The 23,572-nt window shown below is 44.6% G+C and overlaps 1 protein-coding gene across 4 annotated transcripts in view; it reads left to right on the forward strand.

The window, feature by feature from the left end:
- Positions 1–730: 730 nt before the first annotated feature.
- The window catches only part of Nr1h4 (nuclear receptor subfamily 1 group H member 4), a 63,805-nt gene continuing 40,963 nt past the window's right edge, over positions 731–23,572 (forward strand). For 2 of the 4 annotated variants that reach the window (XM_050145648.1, XM_050145649.1), the window contains exon 1: positions 22,889–23,024. In XM_050145648.1, coding sequence (XP_050001605.1) covers positions 22,916–23,024 — 109 coding nt within the window. In that variant the 5' untranslated portion in view covers positions 22,889–22,915. Of the gene's footprint in view, positions 962–13,827; positions 13,965–22,888; positions 23,025–23,572 lie in introns of those variants that run through there. The other 2 variants (XM_050145650.1, XM_050145651.1) reach the window with 2 other exon arrangements.

Raw genomic sequence — 23,572 nt, forward strand, 5'->3', positions numbered from 1 at the left:
CACCTAGTGTGTTGCTGGGCACAGAGTCGATAGAGAATGCATTTTTTTTTAAGGAATAAAGAAGAGAAAAAATAATGGTGTCAAGTGATCAAGAAGCAGCCATGTGCTAGGCACACACGGCAAACCTTTTAACTGCTAGTACCAGTTGATTGTCCACACAGCCCTCAGTTTCTCTAGGGGCACCAGTTCGCAGATGATGAAACCAAATCTCAGAAAAGCCAAGTGTCACACTCAGTGCTAAAGCTAATGTGTGTGCACATCCGAACAAAGCTCATTCTCAATGCAAACGAAGACCCAAAAAAGATGAGAGAAAAGGTAGTGGTGGGTTCCCGTGGTTCTTCAGAAAGGAAGCTGTGGTGGGCCCAACCAACCTAGCAGAGGAGCCGGGTAGCTTGGAAGAGGCCGCATTCCAAAGTCGGAATCAGAAGGGGTCTCTTACAGCTTGATGTGGGAACCCTGGGAGGAGAAGGCTCAAGGAGCCTCATCCTTTCTAGTTTTCATTTCTAGGAAGCAGCAGAACCATGAAAAGAAACTGCCAAGTGGGGGAGGGGATATGGCAGAAATCTGGGCTCCCAGACCCTGAGAAAGCAGGCAGCAGACTGTTAGGAAAGGTGACCTGTGGGGCTCCTATCTCTGGACTGTGCCGGGCATTTCGAGGCTCTCTGAGGTTCCTCTCTGTGTTTATATCGTTTAGCAGGGGAGGACTGTTAATGACTAATCTGGGTCCACGAGGCCCGGAGCCAAGGGAGAGATGCTGCAGCTTATGCCGGAAGGCCGCCTGTGGTCACTGGGGCTTTTACTCCCGTCTCTCCTCTTCCGACCCATCCCACTGTCTTCTTATCTCTCCCAAGAGCAGAACTGAGTTCGGAGCATCTGCAGCGAGATTGCTGGGCTTTGGAAAGGAGGACTGGGCTCCCAACCCTCCTGGGGCCTTGGACATCTCTGATCCAAAACAACCCAAGTAAGTACCTAGTCCTATGGGAAGTGGGAGTGTGTGTCTCAAGGGAGCGGAGAAAGTGCATGGCTTATGGGCTTCTCTCAGATACCTGGGGTTTTGGTCAACAAAACTCTAGGGTTCACAGGGTTTGATGTCAGGATGCTGAAGCGCCTAAAGAGGAAAGCTGAGGTTTCTTTCTTATTGAACGATACTGTTAAGTGATAAACTTTCCACGTTCTGGTCTCCCCGAGGGCAGTGCTGTAGATAGTAAGTTTCTAAAATGGTTCACGTCTAGTTCCACAGAAAATCTGATCTGTGTGGTGTTACCTTTTGGTGATTTGCCTTTCTGGGAGTATTGTCAGGTGACCACGGGTTGAAGAGCAGAACACTGAGTCTAGACTTCAGTGGCAGGAGTATTCTCCTTAGCTGAGGAGCTTCGGAGAGTTTTCTCGTTAAACTTCAGTCACACACCCCTCCACCGCCTTCCACTTCTAACACTGATATCAGATAGAAATATTAAAAACATAGGGAAAAAAGTGATGAAGAACTTCATTATTAAAGCGCCCCTGGACGGTAGATAAGGCCCGCTTGTCTGCTCCCTGGCAGGGCGGCACAGGCTGAGGCGCTCAGAGAAGTCCTCCTAATTGGACTTTGATTGAGAAAGGAGAGGCTGGGGGATAACAGACAACGTGCATGGATTTCTAGTCTGAGCAACTCACGCCTGCGTTCTGAAGAGCTCCAACGTCGTCCCGGGTGCTCGCTTAGGGCCACGGCTGCAGTGCCGCATGGGGATCCTTACGTTCACGCGATTAAGAAGACAATGAGGAAGAGACCTTAGGGGATGATGAGAAGGTTTATGGCATAGATTACGGTGATGATTTTACGTCTTTTTTATGTCAGCCACACCTTAATAAAGTGGCGTGTGTGTGTCCTTTTCCCTTAAAAATGGGCGTGAGAGGTAGGAACAGATAGCTGGGCCACTGCCGTTGTGTTCCTGGCTTTGATTTTCTAAAAAGCGATACTTTCATCTTTGAGTCATGTCACGCCTTCCCCCTACCAAAGGCTGGACCTGTGCCCATTGCACCCTGGACCCTTCTGTTTTGCTGACAGTGTCGCAACATGACTGATGTAACTCCCAGCTCATAGCCGAAGTGCTGGGCAGGACAGAGCTCAGTTGTCCAGAAACCCTGTTGCAGTATCTCTAGCAGGGTCCCACGGCTCACAGCTCTCCTGCAGAGGGATGGGGAACGTGGGACCATCCTTGGCTTGACTCCAAGATCAGGGCAAAGTGTACGGAACACACAGTGGCTGTGAGGCCTGAGGACCCTGTCAGAGAGAGAGACGGAGAGACAGAGAAACAGAGAAACACACACACATACACACACACACACAGAGAGAGAGAGAGAGGGGGGGGGGGGGGAGAGGGGGAGAGGGAGAGGGAGAGAGGGAGAGGGAGAGAGAGAGAGAGAGAGAGAGAGAGAGAGAGAGAGAGAGAGAGGCAAACAGACAGACAGAGGGAGAGACTGAGGGAGAAAGACAGACAGACTCAGGGTGGGGGAGAGAGGGGATGAAGCTAACTTTAAGTCCATGTCTGCTAAATGTCCCAGGCCTCACCTAAACTGCCTGTTCCCTTCTCACAAGAGCCCTGTGTGGTGTGGAAGTCTTGTGAGTGCCCATTTTATAGATCAGGGAAACATGACTCAAAAAAGGATGGGTAACCCCTCCAAGGACAGACGGCTAAGAAGAGTAGCGTTTGAACTGGAGCGTCGCTCTGTCTTTGCTCCCCTGATCTTGTTACGGCCTGGGAAAAACCTGATTCTGACAGCTGGCAGTCGTTTCGGCTTGACAGGGCCGGTTGTTAAAACCCACAAATATGTCTGAGGATTCCTAAACCCTCACGCACGCACGGGGCGTTCTCCAGTGACTGCGCTATCAGCAGAGGAAGGAGAAAGTGCAGCACTGTGCACAGCAACCCGCAGGCCGCAAGAGCTGATTGGACCCTTTAGTTATCAGCATCTTAATTAGAGCCTGGAACGCTTGCAGCTTGGTGCTGTGATTTAGGGACATTCTGGAAGGCGTCCGAGCTCTGCGATTGGCAGAGGTCGTGGCGGGCGACGGATGCTGCAGCAAGGCTTATCTTGGTATGATAGAGTGCTAACGTTTTTCTCTCGGTAAAAAGGAAGAAAATAAGGTTTTCTTGATGGGTCAAGCTTTCCCCACTTTGCCTGCAGCCTCTTTTCCCCTTTAGTTCTGGTGACATGAATTGGTTCATGAAGCAAAAGAACAAGCTTCTCCCAGTATTGGGGAGTGGTGGTAGGGCAAGGATTCGAACACTACATACACACTTTATCAGTAAGATATGCCCCTAGTGTCCCCCTGGCTATTTCTTATTGTCTATGTTTTTTTCTGCCAGCTGGACTAAAGAGCAACAGGACATGAATGTCCTGAGTTCTTTTTTTTTTCGAGACAGGTTGTCTCTGTAGCTTTGGAGCTTGTCCTGGAACTAGCTCGCTCAAACTCACAGAGTGCTGAGATTAGAGGAGTGTGTCCACCATTGCCCCGCGAGTGTCCTGAGTTCTAAGCTGCATAGCGGCACAACCACCATCACCGAAAATATCTCTGTCTCCCTCTCTCGCCCCCTCTTTCCCTCCTCTCCCTTCTCTTCCTCCCTCCCTCCCTCCCTCCCTCCCCTCTCTCTCCAAGCCCAACCCCGAACAGTGTCAGGCATGGATTCCCTCTTGTGGCATGGGCCTTAAGTCAACCAGATATTGGCTGGCTACATCCACTAGTTCAAACACAAGGGCTTATACTTGCTATACCATCATTGAGCTGCACTCCTACCCTCTAAAAGTTCTCTCAATGCATATAAAATACTTCCTTATAGTATTCAAACATACAGCTGACAAATTGGAAGGCGTGGTGCTGTATCTCAGAGAACTGATATACATTGGTGAATTCAGTTTTTAGAGAACATTATAACAGTGTAACTATATATCTAGGATCTCTCATGACCTTCCCCAGACCTATTCTTCGTCACTCTCTCTTTCAGTGAGGAGGCGTGTGATACCACCTCAAACTTCTTAACCATTCTTTAATGTAATATGGAAGTGGCCGGGCACAGGGTGTTTGTCCATTCCACTCTCCATAGGCTTTTATGGAAACCATTGGAAACTGTAGTTTCTGCACCGAAATGGGAATCTTTGCATCGTGGGTTACGGTGTCTTTAGGGAGAGTGCCTGTGTACCAGAACTGCATCTTGTTCAAGTGCACACTGCATATCCCCATCAGAGGTGTGTGAGGATACCTATACGCTACGCTTTTCTTATCTTGGACTACTTAACAAACTTAATTACTTAGACAATCTGATAAGTTAAACAGTACCTAGTTATACCAATTTTTAATTTTTCTAATTGCTAATTAGTTTGGTTGTGTGTGTGTGTGTGCATGTGCACGCGCGCGTGTTTCTTGGTCACTTGTGTTTCCACTATGGTCAATTCCTTTTCATTTTCTTTGCCAATTTCTTCTGCCTTGGGTTGTTTATCTTTTCTGATTTTATTTATAAGAATTATTTGAATATTGTTTGTTCTAATGGTTTGGCTGCTATTTGTGTTAAAAAATACCATCTTTCAGTTTTAGACATTTAGTTTTGTTTATAGTGTTTTGACTTCAGTACTGCATGTTAATGCTTCCCAAGTTGTTATTTTCCTGCTTGTATCTTAGCAAATTAGTCTTTAATCCCCAATGTCATAAAGATAGTAATGTAACATCCCATTATTCTGTCAAATAACTTTGATACATTTTGACGTCAGATCCATTTGAAGCTGAATCCAAGGATAATAATAGATATAAATCTCTGATTTCATCTCTAAAGCAGTAACTGATTTCCCCGAAACAGTTTCTTCTCTGGCCATTCTTCCACTGTTCTGAGCTATAAAAGCTGCTCAAAACACAGAGTTCGATATCCACATCCAACACACCATCCCCCACTCTAATGGGCACACTTTCTCTTCTCTCTTTTTCTCTTTCTCTCTTCTTTCTTTTTTTCGGCCACAGGGGCGCTGCCTGCTTGGGCCTCATCTCGTAGAGTTCTTGAATGGCTCATCTCCACACACCTGGACTGGCCGTCTTCTTCTGACACTCAAGCACAGGCTTGTAGCTCTTGCTGGATGCTTTCCGTGGTCTTAGTTCTCCTTCGGGCAGCTGTGTTTGGTTTAAAGACCCACATTTTAGAGAAATCTTCTCTGGTGTTCATCTATACCCTTTATATTGGTCTCCTTTATTTTATTATGATCACCTGATCATCACCGTTGCTTACTTGCATATTATTGTGTCTTCTGCTGGAATTGTCAGCAAGCCCTTTGCTTTATCCACCACCATATTTCCAATACTTAAACCAAAGCCTGGAACATAATAGAGTATCAGTGGATTGGGGAATGAATGCTCAACTTAAATTCTTGTTGAGATCTGTGTTTTCTTCAATGAAGATGATGATGGTGATAGATTTGGGCTTTTTATGTCTGGTTGTCTGACAAAGAGTCCATAAATGTATGTTGACTGAGTATGTTAGTGAATGAGGTAGAAACTGATATTGAGACGCTGCTTTTTAAGGAGCAAGCTTTCTATATTGTATCATTAGGATTTATTCAGTCATTTTCATCAAATATATATGTGTATATATAATTGTGCATAGTGCATATATCAGCTCACTCAATCTTTTCATAAGAAATACTTTTAGCCTGAAAATAACAGACTAATATCCTTAACTCCCTTGTATCTGTCACCCAGGGTAGGGACAGCATTAAAGATGCCGTAGAAACGTTCTGTGCTCTCAGCTGACTCGCCTTCTGAGTGATGGAGCCATTGCTTCTGTGTGTGTATATAATGAGAGCAGGGATTGCAGACTCCTCTACAGAAGGCAGAGAGCAAGCGGGTAGCTCAGGCTTTGCAGAGCACGTGCACTGTTTTGCAACTATCAGCTCTGCCGGTGTGGCTTTACAGCAGCTAAAGACTAAAGGGCAAAGCGGCCCCTGGCTTTTGAGTCTTAGCTTTCTGAGCCCTGCAGTGGAGTGATAATTCCATGTGTTTTGCAAATCTTTAAACATCTGTAAATGATATCAGATCATACATATTATCCTTCAACCTGACTCCTCTGCTCGGTATGATGGTTTACACTTATTTGCATGAATACATGAAGCCCTGGTTTGCTTTGTAATAGTTTTGATCAGTTTATAGTAATTTAAATTATCACACTGTCCATATAAGGTTTATTTATGGTACCATTCTCATGGTGGTGGATGCCAATGATGCTTCTGACTTTTGGAGTATGATGAACATTTTTGTTCACGTCACCCCATGCCTCGGTGTTAAAGTCTAGGGAAGGTTGACTCGGTGATCTTTGCAGCAGCCCTGACATTCGGGTTCTAAAACTCCGTGCAGCGGTGGCTTGAGGAGAAGTGGAGAGTGAGCGGTTCCAGGCTGCAGAGGAGGCTGTAAGAACTCAGAACAGTACCGTATCCCAGAACTCCTCATGTTCTGTTCTGCAAGAACACAGCTGTTGCTTCTGGGTATGCAAGTGGTGGTTTGAAAGAGGAAGGTCACCCGTGGGCTAATGGATTTAAGCACTTTGTCCTCGGTGTTGTTGTCTGGGGAGGGAATGGAACCTTTAGGGAACACAGGCTCGCGGGAGGCAGTTCATCACGGGGTGAGGGTTTATATCCTTATCACACTTCCTTCTGGCTCTGTCTGCTTCCTGTGTGCCATGGAAATGTCACCAGTGAGTTTCTGCTCCTTGTGCCTGCCATGACATACCTTCCCTGCCTTTTGGACTCTAAGCCTCTGAAACAGTAAGCCAAATAAACTTTCTTCTTAAGTTGCTTCTGCTTGTGGTATTTTGTGAGAGTAACAGAAAAGGCAAGTGATACAATGTATTCCCCTGCTCATGCTGAAAGGGCTGCTGAGAATATACAAATTGACTCCCGCCTCCTAATTTTATTAGGAAGATTGCATTTTTTTAAAATTTAATTTGGTTTGTAATCCGGCAAAATAATGAAGATAAAGTAAGTGAAGTTAAATTATTAATCATACACCAAAAAGAAAGGAAGAAAATTGATTTTGGAAGCATCCACTGGTCAGTTGAGAGACAGATGAAAATAAAACCTATAAGGCTGAATTGTAAGAGGACATTTGAGTAAATGGAGACATACCAATGCCCCACAAAAGTACAACCAAAATATTACCAAAAAAATTCCGTAAATACTCTTCTCTTAAATGTAGTTTCATCTCAAATGCTCAAAGAAATCTTTAAAAAAAAAAAAAGTAATACGCCAGTCAGATGGCGGTCTCACATGACTTTAATCCCAGCTCTCAGGAGGCAGAGGCAGGTGGATCTCTGTGAGTTCGAGGCCAGACTGGTCTACAAGAGCTAGTTCCAGGTCAGGCTCTAAAGCTACAGAGAAACTGTGTTTCAAAAAACAAACAAACAAAAAAAGTAATATGCCCTATAAGTAACACTGCGTAGCCAGCTGAGCCATTTGCTCAGCTGTAGGTGGGTCTCTATGAACCTTCTCTCACCCAAGCCTCAGAAAACACTAGCAGAGAGGGTGGAAAGAATGTGAAAGTCAGAAGGTGCAGGAGAGCTCTGAAGCGCATCTTCTGAACAGGCATCCATCACTCACAGCCTGTACAATAACAGCACCAGACCAAGGCCATCAAAAGTCCAGCATGGACTGACGAGTCCCCACGGCATCTCCCCTAGCAGAAGAGCTATTGGATGCTGATGGCTGCTGAAGGAGGGGTCATTTTTTTTTTCTGGGGATGTGACTGCTGGTTGACTGACTACCCATGACCCATTGGATAGCCCCGCATCCATTAGCATATGTTCAGCACAAACTGGACTCAGGGAGAATGATGATAACAATAAAAAGGAGACTTGAAGTTGAGAGGGAGACAGGCTGGTGGGCCTCGGAGGGTGGTGTTGATGGGAGATAGTGGATTCAATAAGATAAAAATAGATTGTATACATGTATGGGCTCCTCAAAGAAATATATATATATACATATATATATATTTAAAAGGTAGTATGATATAATTTATAATAGGGAATAATGTGATGGGATATTTTAGGAAATATTTTAAAACAATGGGAAAGATATTGGTTAAAAAAATGTAACCAAATGATCACCAGAGAATTAAAGTCAGGGTCAAAAGGAAACGATGAAGGGAAGACATTCTCAACAAGCAATTCAGAGAAAGTCTATCCTGTAACATAAACTAAAAATAGCAAGCAGTAAAACATCAGCTTTAAAGTAAATATGCTTAACTACACTGAATAGAAAACTTTGGGGGTAAAGATCATTTAAAAGCCATGTGATAAATATACCCAAATGTGAACATAGCTAACAAAAAAAAATTCTCTCCTACCTCAGCAGAAAACTGGCAAAGACAAATGGAAAAACTATTACCAATGAAGGTATTTTAAAAAATCTTGTAAAAAAAAAACCTTATTTCCAATCAGAGAAATGTATTTTAATTAAATAAGAAAGGGTTTGTCACCTAGAGGATCAGAAAATATTGCTTATTGAGAGTGGGCAATGGCACAGAAATTGTGAGAAGAGAGGTGGCTGATGGTTGTTGTCAACCAAGAGCAGGGACAATCGCCATGGAAACAGACCTCTGAGTGTGTGTAGGAGGGCATTTGCAGAAAGGTTTTCAGGAAAAACAGTCCACGTGTTAAGCTAGCAAAATTATTCATTGAAAAGGACTAAGCTAACCCATCAAGGGAGCTGGCCCATCCCTTCTGCATTCACCCCATCCCAGGGCAAGAGTGAGGAGCAGGAAGCTGAGGATGAAGGTTGTGAGTGGGTGTGCAGAGCTGAGGTGGTCTTCTCTGTCTATGTTGGTTCTTTATCCAGTCATTTCTCTGTAAAGAAACATGTCAGATGGAAATGGCGTTTATTACCGACTTCAGAACCTTCTTAGGCTCTCAGTCTATAGTTGCTTAATTTATTATATGTGTAAGACAGCTGTATCTAGTATGTCTACTCCCTTGGGGCTGTGCTATGTCACCTGCCTGTGGCTGATGCCTGATGTGTCTGTATTCATTCTTGTATGGTAGACTACTTTCTCGACTTGTGCTCTTTGACGCAGAGAAGGAGCTTCCTACGTGTAGAAATATGACTCCAAGGCAACGTGTAGTGTTGACCAAGCGAGCCCTAGCAATACCTAACCTTAAATTCAACACAGAAAAATTTCAAGTGTTTAAAATTTTAAAGTCTCTAGAAACTAAAATAAATTCATATCTATGTATATGTACAGAAAGTCACATTTTAGTGGCCCCTTCTACATAAGGAAGTTTATTTTTCCACCCCTCAACTACATTATGATGCGGCAGGATGCCCTTGCTAGGTTATTAGCCTTATTCTTCAGGCACCATTATCGGAACCAAATCCGTCTTTTTTTTTTTTTTGTAAGTGATTCAGACACAGGTGTTTTGCTATAGCTACACGGAACAAGCTAAAATGTCATACATTTGTATGATGATTTCCAAAATTAAAGAGTTTCCTTTCTGAAAGCCCCTGTCGGGTTTAGTGGGCCCAGTTAAATAGGTTTGAGTGAACCCTGTTAACTGTTTGGGGCTAGACAGCTTTCTCATTATCTGGTCAGGGATACCAACACTGTGGGCTTCCACTGAGCCATAATCACCCAATGACAGAGTCTTAGAGGAATTGTGCTTCTGTTTGGGTGACCCAGTGATAAATTACATCCAAAGGCTTGCGATAATGGGAGAATGTGATCTTCAGGCCAATTCCCAAGGGAACACGCCAGATATAATGGAATTTGGCAAAACGATGCAAGAAAAATAATAAACACAAATAGTTTGAGTGAGCCAACATTTCTTCGGGGACTATTTTGTGCCTGTCACTTGAATTTAAGATACAGTGGAGTGCCTCGGGACCCAGAGGAAGAAGGGAGCTTCTATGAAACACTGGAGAGGTGGCCTAGACTGTGGAAGTATGTTTTTAGCCTTGTGAACAACGCGCAATGTTAAAAACAGTAACTGACCTGAACAGTGGCTTGTCTGTGGTACTAGCCTCACTAATCAGGGGGATCCTTGAGGCCCAGGAGTTCAGGACCAGATTCGGGAACATAATGAGAATTTGACTCTACCCAAATTAAACCAAACTATGGAAGTGGGAGAAGAGGAATACGGGGCGAAACCTAACATCAGAGCCAGCATCACGTGTATGCATTTGGGTTGAAAATTAGGAACAATCAGCAGCTTTAGCATTGTGGGATATTCTCTTCTAGAGACAGAAGAAACTCCAAAATAGCCATTGTTGGAAATGGGGGTCAATAAACAGCCTATAGACACATATATGTGGACATTCGAGGAACATGACTTCTGTGTGTGTTTTGTATATGTGTGTTGGATGTGTATTTACACAACTCATAGGATGCATAGTTAAGATTGAATTTCTCTAGTTCTAAGTTGGTTTTCAAGTGCAAATGAGATTTCTGTATTGGCTTCAGTTTTTCCAGGCTGATTCCTCTGGGGCCTCCAGCTCCCTCTCAAAGCCTCTCTTCTCAGTCTGAGAGGCCCGTGTCTCTTCAGATGCATAACCAAGTCTGCACTTTCCAATAATTTTGTGACAGAGAGGCCATCTCTCAGGGAGCACATCACTTACCCAGAAGTCACGATTGCACCGCTCGGCATTTCTCATGGGCTACAGCGCTGTTCCTGTTCCACAGCTTATCCAGAAAGCTCCTGGGCCCTTGTGGGTTCAAAGGTCCACTAGGCTATGTGGCAGTTATTTGAAGATGAGAGTTGGGTTTGCTCCTTTTCTGTTGCTGTCTTAAAATATCAAGACTAAAAACAAGTAATGGAAGAAGGGGTTTATTCTGGCTTACAGTATCCGGAGAGTCCTTGATGGCAGGGAGGCATGGCGTGGGGTGAGGCTGGAGCAGGGAGGCATGGCGTGGGGTGAGGCTGGAGCAGGGAGGCATGGCGTGGGGTGAGGCTGGAGCAGGGAGGCATGGCGTCAGGCGCTGGAGCAGGAGAGGCATGGCGTGGGGTGAGGCTGGAGCAGGGAGGCATGGCGTCAGGCGCTGGAGCAGGAGAGGCATGGCATGTGGGGCAGAGCAGGGGAGTCTTGGCATCAAACCAAGCTCTGGAGCAGGGGGCTAGTGCAGGAGAGAGCGCATTGCCAACCATGGGAGTAAATAGAGGGAGTGAACTGGAAGTGGACGATGTTTTAAACTCTAAACTCCAAAAGCCTGCCCCCAGTGACGTACTTTCTTCAATAAGGCTCAACCTCCTAATGGTTCCGACACTCCCCAGATCACTCCACCAACTGGGGAAACAATCACTCAAACTCGAAGGCCTGTGGGTGGGCATTTCTCATTCAAACCACAGAGGGATGGCATGGAGATTGGCTTTCTCTCCTTGTAGGATTCTGTTGATGGGCCTGCCCCGACTTTCAATGCTTCTCAACTCTTACATGTCGGAGCTTCCTCTCTTATCCTGTGCTTGGAGAAGCCTCCCAATTTAGCGGAATACCGCTAAATTGGCCATGTTGCATTTCTCTGATGACTTCGGTTTTGCTTTGGGGTGAAGGTTAAGGCCCTTGGTGTCCTCTAACTTAGATTGGGGTATCATCCAAAAGGCAGCTGTCTTCTTCAACAGGGGGATTTGAGAGTCGAGTTTTTCTGGAGTTTGGGAAAGCTATACCCTTGGTTTAGCATGTGGGTTGAGACTGTCTGGATCCTCACAAGGACACAGTTGGTCTCTCTTCAGGTGAGCTACCGAGCTGCTCATCTTTAAAAACGGCCCTTAAAACCATATCTTCTGCCAGGTATGGGGGGGGGGTCATACCTGTAACCCCAGTAGTCTGGAGGCTATGAGTTCAAGGCTAGCCTGTGTTCCACAGTAAGTTCAAGGCTAGCCTGTGTTCCTTAGTGAGTTCAAGGCCAGTCAGCTTGGCACGCACAGTGAAACCCTTAAAAAAACCAGCCAGCCAAGCAACCAATCAATGAAACAAACAAATAATAAAAAAAAAAATGTCTCTCCACCTACCTCCCTATCTCTTGACACCAAACGGATTAGAGCATGTTATCTTGGACCTTCATGTGAACCACGTTCATTACAATATTCAATCAGCTGAGTTAGGTGGCCACGTTACAGATATCTGTTTCTCATTAAGGTTGACATCATGGATCAGGGATGCTTTTTGGCCTTCATCCCTTTATCCCAGGAGATCCAGCTCAGGGTTTACCGTGGAGTAAAGTACTCAATAAATGTTTGTTGAGAGCTTGAACTAACGAGCGAGCCAAGTGAAGAGGTTCCTGTAGGTCACCTTGCCAGACAGATTGGAAGCTTCCTTCTCTTGGAGCTGGGAAAGACACAGAGGCTGAAGAGTTGGGGACATTCTAATGAAATAAATATTTGTCTAACAAAACTCTAATATTCTCTTTTAGGGTAGAAAATATAAATATTTAGGAAAAAATTATTTCTCAGTGGAGACAGGATAAAAAGGTTAGAAAATTATTCTCAGACTGAGGGGGAAGCTCTGAGGACTTACCTTTTCACTGCAAACAGTTCCTTCCATTCTCTAGGGAGGCAAGAAATGTAAGGAAGGGAGGGAGGAAGGAAGAAAGAGAGGGAAGGAAGGAGGAAGGGAAGAAGGGAGGGAGGGAGGAAGGGAGGGAGGGAGGGAGGGAGGGAAGGAGGGAGGAGAGCAGGCAGGTCTACAGAAACAGCCCAATGTGGATTCTGCTTCTCTTGGATACTCCAGAAATCCCTTTAGAATGAAACCAGAAATTTGGGTGAGATTTGCCATTTTTTCTCTTTTTTAAAATTAAAAAAAATTAGGTGTGTGAGTGTTTTGCTTGCATGCATGTCTGTGCACACTTGCATGCCTGGAGTCTGCAGAGGGCAGAAGAAGGTGTCCAGTCTCCGGAACTGGAGGTCCAGACACTTGTTACACCCCCCCCCCCCCCCGTGTGAGTGCTGGGAACTGTATTCAGGTCCTCTGTAGGGGCCAGAAGTGCTTTGGCAGGATGAGTCCTCCCTCCAGGCTCCATCCTTTCTCTTTCTAACCTATCTCCTTTGCATTTTGGTGTTACCTTAGCCCAGAGCAGAGTCAAGATAGACAGGAGAGTGAAAAAGCCAAAAACTTTCCCCAGCAGGAAGAAATCAAATCTCTCCTAGTGGAACAATCTGTAAATTTTGACTTTTTGATATAATGCATAAATAGCCAAAGAAATTATAATCAGGAGTGCCACGAAGCTACTATTGTGTGTTTACACACTCCCAACAACTATCAAATAAAGTTAAGAAAATAAATCAAAGATGATCCATTTTTTAATTAAAGCCATTAAATTTGTATATGTGTATATATTTATGTGTGTGTGTGTGTAGCCAAACAGTGGTGGCACACACCTTTAATCCCAGCACTTGGGAGGCAGAGACAGGTGGATCTCCTAGTTCCAGGCCAGCCTGGTCTAGAGAGTGAGTTCCAAGATAGCCCTGGCTATAAAGAGAAACCCTGTTTTGAAAAATCACATAAATAAATAAGTAAGTAAATAAATAAATAAATAAAGACATACCACAACTGTTATCATGTCCTGTCTAAATCTCAAAAAAATGAAATTTAAATAAAAAACATAAGGTATTTTAAATTAGAAAACAGCTCTTCTGAAAGCCATATGACTTGAATGTTTTTAAATGAAGTATAACCATAACATTGAGACAAATGAATAAGAAGAATGTAGAGAAATCTCTACAGAGGAATTTTTTGGACAGATGTACGTCCGCTTGCTTCCTACCTGTTTCTCTTGAGCAACTCCTGACCCCATATCGCAACCATAACTGTCTCTATGTACTTGCCTTTCAGGGTTCTTACTTGACGGCCTCCATCACAGAAGCACATCCCCAAACTGGAGAAAGTTTGAGTGGTACCCAGAATGAACCTGATTGAGCACTCCCATTTACAGGCCATGGATGAATTTTCTCTCTCTGAAAATGTATTCGGTAAGTGGTCAGATCGGTTTGAGTTAGGAGTCGAAACTAACTAGAGAAAGCTTCAGGAGTGGTTTCAAAAAAATTATCTCGCTTCTCTTAAGGACTCAATAAATGTGAACTCTTCAGCCCGGTTGGACTTCGGATCCACTGAACTCAATGGTCTCCTCTGTTTATGGAGGAGGACTCAGTCTCCAGGGCTTTGCGAGTTGCCAAGGCCGCGCGACTAGATAATAGTGAATGGGGAGTAGAAGATACTTCCTGATCTGGAGCGAATTTGAGTATTATGATGGCAGGCATTAAAGAATGAAATCACGGTGCTTATGACTTAATATGATACCTATTAAAGGCTGGACTTACCTAGGCCCTACTAGGTTCCTTTTACCCATCCCTCCAGGACCAGGACCGGGGGAGCCAGTGTCACGATTAGTCATTTAAACTCGGCTGAGGACAAATTGTGCTCCGTGATCTTAAGTAGATCTGTAACTAGATGACACCATAAAGTGATCTATTGCTCCATTTTATGCATTTATGAAAAGCATCCAAGCATTAAGAGTTCAGTTGAGCGCATTGGCGAAGAGTCAAGTGAGGACAAGTTTTGGGTGGGGTGGGGAGTGCTTCTGCCACTTTTTTTTAAATGAATTATTTCTGTGTACTAACCTTGCCTGGCGACCAGTTTGCTCCCGGTTCCCACCCAGCATTATGCAGGCCTTGGTAGAGTATACCACGTTTAACATGCTGTGTCGTGATCTCTTATTTGGTGTCAGATATCCCTAGGAGATCCTCGCTATTTATGGTTGCTCTGTTACCTCCTAGCCATTATCGTTTTCTGTGTGGTAGAGATAATTAGTGCATTTCCCACCAAGGCGTCAGCGTTCGCGTTAGCTACTTACACGTCTGCTCACCCGTATCCAGTATAAGAACATTTGATAGCATCAATTATGCTTCATTAGTCCCTGAATACTGGATTAATAGCAATCTATTCATAAATAATAGAAAGGGGGAGTAAAAGAGGCGTAGCGCAGGGGAAAGGAGATAGTGATCTCACAACACACGCCGCAGCCATAATTCTTTGTGAAATGCCGGTTTGTAGTTTGTCCACAACGTCATTCGATCTTGTTTCTCCCAGTCGGCCCCTGCCCTGTGGGTCAGTGTAAGCAAGGAAAGACCGTGTCTCCATGCTGGTCACTAGCCCTAGCCCACTGCTCCACATTTCCTTAGAAAATTTTCCTTCTATAGCTGGTGATTTTTCTTCACCAGTCAATTCACAGAATAATTAAGATCATGACTATATATCATAGATAAAGGAAAATTCCACTTATGACTATTATAGAAAAAAACTTGCTGTTCCCTGCCCTAAATTCCTCAGTCTTAATATTATTAAAATAAATCGTGTTGAGTTCAAGTTTGCACGCTGGGGGGCGGGATGTAGATTTTTGCTTGTACTAGTCCAGCTTTATACCCCAGGTTGCCCTTAAAGAGTAAAGCCTAGAAGGTGCTGTCAGATTAGATGCACCTGCAAATGATCACAGAGTGTCCTGCCGCTCCTGAGTTTTCTGTTAGCTCTAGTCGTAAGAGTATGTCCTCACCGGGTAGTGGTGGAGCACCCCCTCTAATCCCAGCACTCAGGAGGCAGAGACAGGAGGAAGGATCTCCGTGGGTTTGAGGTCAGCCTGGTCTATAAGAGTGAGTTCCAGGACAAAACAAAACAAAAACAAAACAAAAGAAGAAAACTATATTCTCATTTCCTGGTTCCTGGGACTATGTAGCCCAAGGCACATGAGTTGCAATGCCCAGCTGTTGGTTTTGGCAGGAGTCTGGTCTCTGTCTGGTCCCTCTGCTGCTAACTGGAACCATGCAAAACTCCTCTTAGTTGTCCTCCCTAAGTTCTAGAGAAGGGCCAAAGCATTCCTTCTAAATCTGTTCCTTCTGGGGCACCAGTCATACCCTACTCTACATACTTGGGCTAACGGTGAGAATGGAGAAAACAGAGTTCTTTCCTCTGTTTCTCAGGTTTGTTTTTGTCCAGAAGACACTAAAAGACACAATGGCCCCTCCCTGAGTTTAGGCTGTAGTGTGTTGGTGCAAAGACTGTGAGACAGGGATGCCTTGCTCACAGACCCTCATGCCTCACGCCAGCATCTCAAGCTATTGCAGGGACGAAAAGGCCTGTGGGTTCAGCACACTGTGGAGGGAGACTCTGCTCAGTGGTCTGTCTATCTGTGTACTGAGAACCCAGAAGCAAGGGAATTTCATGACAAGAATGTGGATTAGCTATCATTTCTTCTGTTCAGATGTTGAGCACTGACAATGACCGGGACATTGGAATAAAGCAAAAAAATAAAACAGGAAAGATCTTAATGGAGAATGGACTCCCGATAAGTATGCCCATAAATAAATTTTAAAACTAATACCATGTTAAGTATGAGGAAATGATATGGTTAACTATTAGCAAAATAGGGTGGCGCCATGGTGACCGGAGGGATGGGCTGCCTTAGTGGTAGGGCCAGTGAAGGCTTCTGCAGAACTGGCAATTGACTCAATACTGAAAGTCAAGAATCAAGAACATTCTAGAAGAAAGGAAGAGCAAACACAAAGGCTTGAAGTCAGGAATGGACTCGAAAGGGTCTTGCCTTTGCTTTTTTACTTAGGGCAGTAAAAACTCTAGAGAAGTGGCTAGTTATTTTATATTTAAGTTATTATAGAGAGGCGAGTAACAGCCTTAAGGTATGGGGGAGGCGACCTGCCCACAAAGCAAATTCCTGTGAGTACTTAGTATCAGGTGCTGGAGGCACTAATGACCTCTTCCTAACGACAGCTTCCAGCATCTCCCACTCTCCAAAGGCTTTGCTTAAGATGAAGGGGAAATTCCCATGTCTCCAAAGGCTAGAGTCTCAAAGAGGGATGGTGTGTGGCACCTTAGGCATGAGGGGAGATGTCAGGGGAGGGGGAAGGAGAGAACACGTGTGTGAGGTAAGCCATGAACAGAGTGACCTGAGACCGTTGTAGGACTTCACAGTGGGGATCAAGGGCTGGGACGCTGAATAGCTGGTGTCCTTAGCTCAAGGACCTGAGGCACCAGCTGCCTTACCCTTCCAGACTATTCTTATACGCAAGCCAAATTGCCCTCTGTGGTATTAGGAAACAGCTCAACCTTGAGCTGGGCCAAAGACCTATATCACTAGCATCAGACGAAAGAAGAAAAAGCTGGAACAGACGTGGTATAGAATTGCAAGAACCCACCTCCCTAGGGTCCTTTAACTCATTCTGGCATCGTGTCAGCCCCAGATGGAAATCTAGCCCGCTGGTAAGCAGATCCCCAGCAATGGAAAGACAAGGAAACCTCACTGGGATAAATCTCCTTTTCCCCTGGGATAGTCTACAAGCCGGAAACTCGGTCAAAGATTAATTTGATGGCTTAAAACGGGCATCCGTGCTGACAGAAGGCAAGGTTTCATGTAATTAGTGCACAATAAAAAGCAATGATGGCAAAGTCCATGGCTTTGTGCAGTTCAGCACAGTGCACAGGGCAGGAGGTGATAGATTCATTAAAATTTCTGTTTTATTTTTCATAAATTTTAGAAACTAACCCCTCACTGCAGAACTTGAAAGACCCAGTAAATAGAGAAAGAACTTTAATGACGGAGCTAAATAAGCAAAGGCAAGAACAGTCTGGTGATCCCAGGCCCCGAGTTCATAGAGCAGCATGTCCCAATATCACACTCGGTGCTGTGATATCGGGCAAGCCACACTGCATGCAAACGGGGAAAGGAGCAATATGATTGGGAGAATTAAAACCAGAGGCAAGCGGTACTTTCCGAACTTCAGTATTCTCCTGTGAAAAATGGGCAAAAACAGGGGAGAAGGACCTCACAGCTCACCGGGGGGACAGAATGGGCTTCAGAAACTTGAACGCATCCCAAGATGTTATGATTAATATGGAGTTTGGCTGCTACGCACCACATTTAAAATTGCCGAAAGCATGAGCAGGCCTCCCCTCTTTCAAAGAAGAAAGTGCTATTTACATCAGCATTGCTAAGTATAGAGAATTTTCTAGGAGCCAAAAGGAATCTACAATATGGAAATAAATTTGGGTTGTCTTAAGGAAGGAGACAATGCGCTGATTCACCTTAGCTACAGCGTTGCTATAGTAACAACAGCTTTGAAATCCCATATTTTACATATTTTATTAGTATTATTTTACCTAATAGCTTCCCCAAATCTCCACCCCACAGTGCAGCCCAGCAAGGAGCAGGAGGTAAACCCTACGCTATCCTGTCCCCATGTTCCATTGCCTTTGCTTATTCTTCCCTGCTTTATAGACCATCACTAACGGGTTCATAACCACCTCCGCTAGGTATGGTTGGTTTTTAATTAGCAGACACTCACTTCGGGATCTGATTCTTGCCGAAGTTGTGCACCTCAATTAAAAGGCTCTCCCAGATGTTCCAGGACCGCCCAGATGTTCCAAAATATAATTAAAAATCTTGACATGAGGCTTCACAGAGTATTTCTGACATTTGGTTTCGAGTGTTTTTCCATCTCGCCGAGCTCAGCTCAAGTGGATGGGGAACTGGAGCAAAAAGTCTATAGAAGATGGAAATCTATGCCTGGCTCAGACAAAATAAGTCTTACTTAGCATAACTGGAGCTTTTGTTTCTCTCTTTTTCTTTTTTCAATGCTCGGGATCTAACCCAGGGCTTATACACTCCAAGCCACCACTGAACTATCCCTAGCTCTGCTTCTTCCTCATCCTTCAGTCGTCCACAGCTCTCAACAGTCTAACTGTTCTTAATAATTCACTGTGGCTTTAATTTTCCTACTTCAGGAAATCCCATAGCCTGCATTTCATTTGTGGAGTGTAGACACAAGGCAAGGGAAGATACCAAATGGGTCTTTCTTCATTCCGCCATGGATCACCACTGCTTTCAGTGAAGGCATGCGTAGCCTGGTAAGGGCACGCGGTAGCACGGAGACACACAGAGAAGTTGGCCAGCTGCTCAGTGACTCTTCTAGATTCTAGGATTTAGCTCGCAACCTTGTAGGACAAGGAGCAGATTCTCAGGGGTGCCAAGTGGAGAAAGAGTAACCATGAAATCAGATTACAAACAAACCATTTCTCTAATACTTTCCATATGATTAAGTGCCTTTTAGATTTAATGCTTTTTTTTTTTTTTCAAGACATGGTCTCATACAGCTCAGGCTGGTCAATGTAGCTAAGGATTGCTGCGGGAGCTCCTTCTGCTCCTTCAGCCAATAGCCTTTAAGATACCAGCTCACTTGGGCGTTGTCTCCCTGACTTGAAAAAGTAGCGCTCCCCCCCCCCCTCCCCCCCCCCCCCCCCCCCCCCCCCACACCACTTCTGGCTACCAGACGCTTTTCCTAGACAAAGGATGGCCTTGAATGCCTAATCCTAATGGCTCCATTTCCCAAATACTAGGATTTCATACTCAGCTGTCTTAAGTATTTTAAGGCAGACTCGTTCCTTCATTCTGTGCCAGTTACTGGCCTCATTTCATTGAGCACTCCCCGCAAAGCCAGAGGTGGAGCAAATGCCCACACTCTCTTTGCTGCTAATATTACTCCTCCCAGCACTCCTTTCGGGCACCTGCCATTCCCATTGCTCTGATGGAGAGGAAGGAGACTTTTAAAGATGGCAAACCATTTGCTTCACATTCCTTTAAATAGCAAATAGACCTCCAGACGATAATTAGGACAAGGAATCGGACCCGGATGCTTAAGGCCCCCAGCTAAGAGAACACTTCTGTTTCCCTTCGTAAAGAAGGAAATCTCAATAAGACTGTATCACAGTGTGCTGGCCGCAGCTCTTCTGCAGGAGAATGTTTAGATGAGCAAGGATTGCGAGGGTTTGCTCTGGACGGTTCCCTTTCCTACACGTCACAGCCCAATGTATCTTGGCTGGTCCCACCATTCACACTGATATATATTGTCTATAGCTGTGCTGTTCCACAGGACTTCAGCATGTCCTGAGTCTGCTTTATCCCGTGTAGCAAACACTGTCCGTACGAGAATCCCTGAAATATGAGTAGTGCCACTCCTGAGCCGGCTCAGCTTATCTAAGTCCAGGTGTCTAATGTCACAGATAGAATACTTTTACTGGAAAGAGAAAAGGAAAAGGTAACAAGAGGCAGCTTGTCATATTAGGGAGATGGGAGAGACCCAATTCATCTTTTGTTAGGAGACTTTTGTGTGAGTCTTACTAGGAACAAAGGTTTCCCGGAGCCACTAATTAATTGCTCATTTTTCCCAAACATTTTATTAGCATATGTTGATTATAAGTAATCATAGATTGCCTTTCACAATCTTCATGTATATAAAATGAAATCTTTTTTTTTCCTTTAGTAAATATTTATTATTTAGTAAGACCAGGCTTACACCACTTTGCATGTTTCAAACTATGAAATATAAAGATTCAACTTCCTAAGTCTAATTCTAAATTTTATAGAATTTGTATCAATAAAATGAAATCTTATCATTTGCTTTGCCCATCACTATTTCCATCCTCTCCCCCAACATTCCTGAGGATACCTCAGCTTCTCTTTTACTTTCTGTCTTTATTTACTGAGCTGCTTACGGAGTCCTGGCTACAGGTTGATTTACAGGAGTCGGAACTCCTGAAGAAAATCTCTCTGCAATCGAGTGCCTACAAAGATTCTGAGAGCATCCTCTGCTCCGCTACCATTCCTGACCTATAGGTCCTGGGTGGGCACAAGGGCCCTTCTCCACCATACACGAGGCTGATCCAGTCCCATGGAGGTCTCTGCTAGAGATCTCAGCTGCTGCAGGACCAAGAGGACAGCGGTGGGTCCTGTTCCTGTCACAGGTTTCTGCCGTGTCCAGCTCCTTATTCCTGCCCTTATGTTCTTCCGACCCCATCTTCTGAGGTTCCCTGAGACCTCCAGGGAATGATGTAGGTATGCCTTAGCCTCTCAGCCACCCGATTTTGATTCAGAGGTCAGTTGCTAAAGTCTCAGCTTCAATTCCCTATAAATCATACACAAATACTTAACCTCCCTCAGTTGCTTCTCATCCTCTGTAAGGTAGGGTGGGAGACAGTGGCCCCCATAAAGAAAGCCCTGCGATGTACGTAGGAGCAAGGATCGGGTGGGAGACTATGCAAATATGCTTTGCACACTTGCAAAGGCTGTGGGGTGCTCGCGATTGTAACATGCATTACCTTTGTCTCTGGAATTTGCTTTCATGTTGATTAGCTCATGTTATCTTCCCAGCAGCCTGTAAAGGAAGTAGGCAGGGACATTATCTATATTTTGCCATCTGTGAATACAGATAAATGGGGTTCACAGCACCTCAGACACTTAAAGTTACTAGCATGTCTGGTTGTGTTATGTCTGGCATTAAGCCTAAGCCTACTGAGTCCCCTGCTAAAGCTTTCTTGCAAACAAAACCAAAAATAAAAACAAACAAAACAAACCCAAAACAACAACAACAAAACAGCAAAGTCTAAAGATTGATATTCAGAAATTATAGGCAGGATTTTTAAAAGGCACTATGCCTGGATGGTGGTGGTGCACACCTTTAATCCCAGCACTCAGGAGGCAGAGGCAGGAGGAGCTCTGTGAGTTCAAGGTCTGCCTAATCCACAAAGTGAGTTTCAGCACAATCAAGGCTACACAGAGAAACCCTGTCTCAAAGGAACTATGTTTCTTCAATAAGAAGCCAAGCTTCGAGTCCATATAGTAACTGTAGTACCAATGCAGGGGCAACATGAGCTTGTACCTTTTCTAGGCTGTTTTATTCAAATCAACTATGAGATGTGTTATTAACATTCTCCCTTTGAAAAATAGGAAATTGGGGCTGGAGAGATGGCTCAGCATTTTAAAATGCTTGCTGCTCTTACAGGGGACCCAAGTTTGGTTCCCAGCGCCCACATGACAGCTCACAACCTTCTGTAACTCCCGTTCCAGGGGATGCAGCACCCTCTTCTGGCCTCTGCAGGCTCCAGTACACACGTGTTACCCATTCCTAAACACCGACAGACATAACATAAAATAGACACAATCCTTTTTCTTTAAATGAGGAAATCAAGGCATAAAATGAGTTAGGAATGCATTCATGGTCCACAGAGCTTATAAATGTTAAGAGAAACTGTATTTATCAGATTGGGGGGGGGGGCTCTCTGCTTAAATATCACAAACTGTGTGGCTTAAACAATGGAATGTTTTAGCTTAGAGTTCTGAAGGCCAGAAGTCTAAAATCAGGGTGTCAGTAGGATTGGCTGCTCCTGAGATTGCTGGGAAGGAATCTGTCCTAGGTCTTCCTATGTGGCTTATCAATGGCATCTTTTGTTCCTCTTCACTTCACGGCCCACCCACAAGGGTTCATCTGCGTGTCTCTCCCTCTGTCTCTCTGTCTGCCACTTCCCCCTCTCTATGATAAGGACACAAGACATAGTGGACATAGTGGATTAACCCCACTTTGATGATCTCTTTATATAAAGGTAACCCATGTGAACCTTATCTCTAAATAAGGTTACACTGCAAGGTCCTTGTGGCTAGGATTTCAATAGATGAACCAGAATGTGTGTGGGACATAGTTCTCCACAGAGACACAAACAAAGGTGGCCAGGTCAGTAGGCTCCTAGGGCTAACTGTGAAATATTATTCTTTAATGCTCCTGACGTCACAAATGCATACTGGGAACAAATGAAAGATCCACAGTGTGACATTTGACTGCCAACCAGTATTGGAGGCACTGAACGGAAATCTACCCCCTAAACGTTCTTAAACTGGGGAAGGGCTCCCCAAAATGTTTATCTAAGACACCAGTTTCCAGCTTACTAGGCGATTTGGCATGGAGGACTTTTCTCATAAACATTTACAAATATTCTGCTCGGAGATGAGGTTAATCAGTAAACCGTACAACCTCTGGCCCCTGCCACTTCTTACCCACTCTCCTTCTCAGTTGCCGAGAATAAGCCCAGGATGGTGATGCAGTTTCAGGGCTTAGAAAATCCAATCCAGATTAGCCTTCACCACAGCCACAGGCTGTCAGGATTTGTCCCCGACGTGATGAATGTGAAGCCCTCTAAAGGTAGGAGCTTACTCAGAGCTGTCATTGGAGGCTCTCCTAGCGCGCTGGGGAGATCTGGGGTCTTCTGTGAAGGGTTAAAGTCCTAGGTCTTTGCCACAGGAAGCCCAGACAGCCTGAGAAGACTGGGGATGGGATTGTGTTAGGTTGATTTTTGTAGTTCTAAGCATGCGAGTATCTTCTTGGGATATCAGGCCAAACTGGTGTTATCTTTTCAGGTCAGTCAAATGTTAGCACAAATGTCAGTGGACACTGTAGGAAAAAGTGTGCTGCCTAACGCCGTGTTTTTAGAATGCTGAGCCTCAGCCTCATTGAATTCTGACGCTTGGTCGGTGGCTTGGGGCCAGCCTGAAAAACTAGAGTAGACGAAAGCAAACATCAACGTGCCTACCGAGAAGTAAAGATAAGCCTGCTTCGTGGAATTTTGAGTCAGTCACATATGTGGAAGTGTGTGTAAGGGTCATGATGAAAAGTGCATTGAGGACTGTGGTGTGTAGGGGAAAAGTCATAACCAGAAAAGAAGAAATACCAATCTCATGAGCTAGTGTTGC

Source organism: Alexandromys fortis, unplaced genomic scaffold (assembly GCF_014885135.2).
Source record: "Alexandromys fortis isolate MF-2015 unplaced genomic scaffold, M_Fortis_MF-2015_v1.1 scaffold_50, whole genome shotgun sequence".
NCBI classification, from domain to species: domain Eukaryota; kingdom Metazoa; phylum Chordata; class Mammalia; order Rodentia; family Cricetidae; genus Alexandromys; species Alexandromys fortis.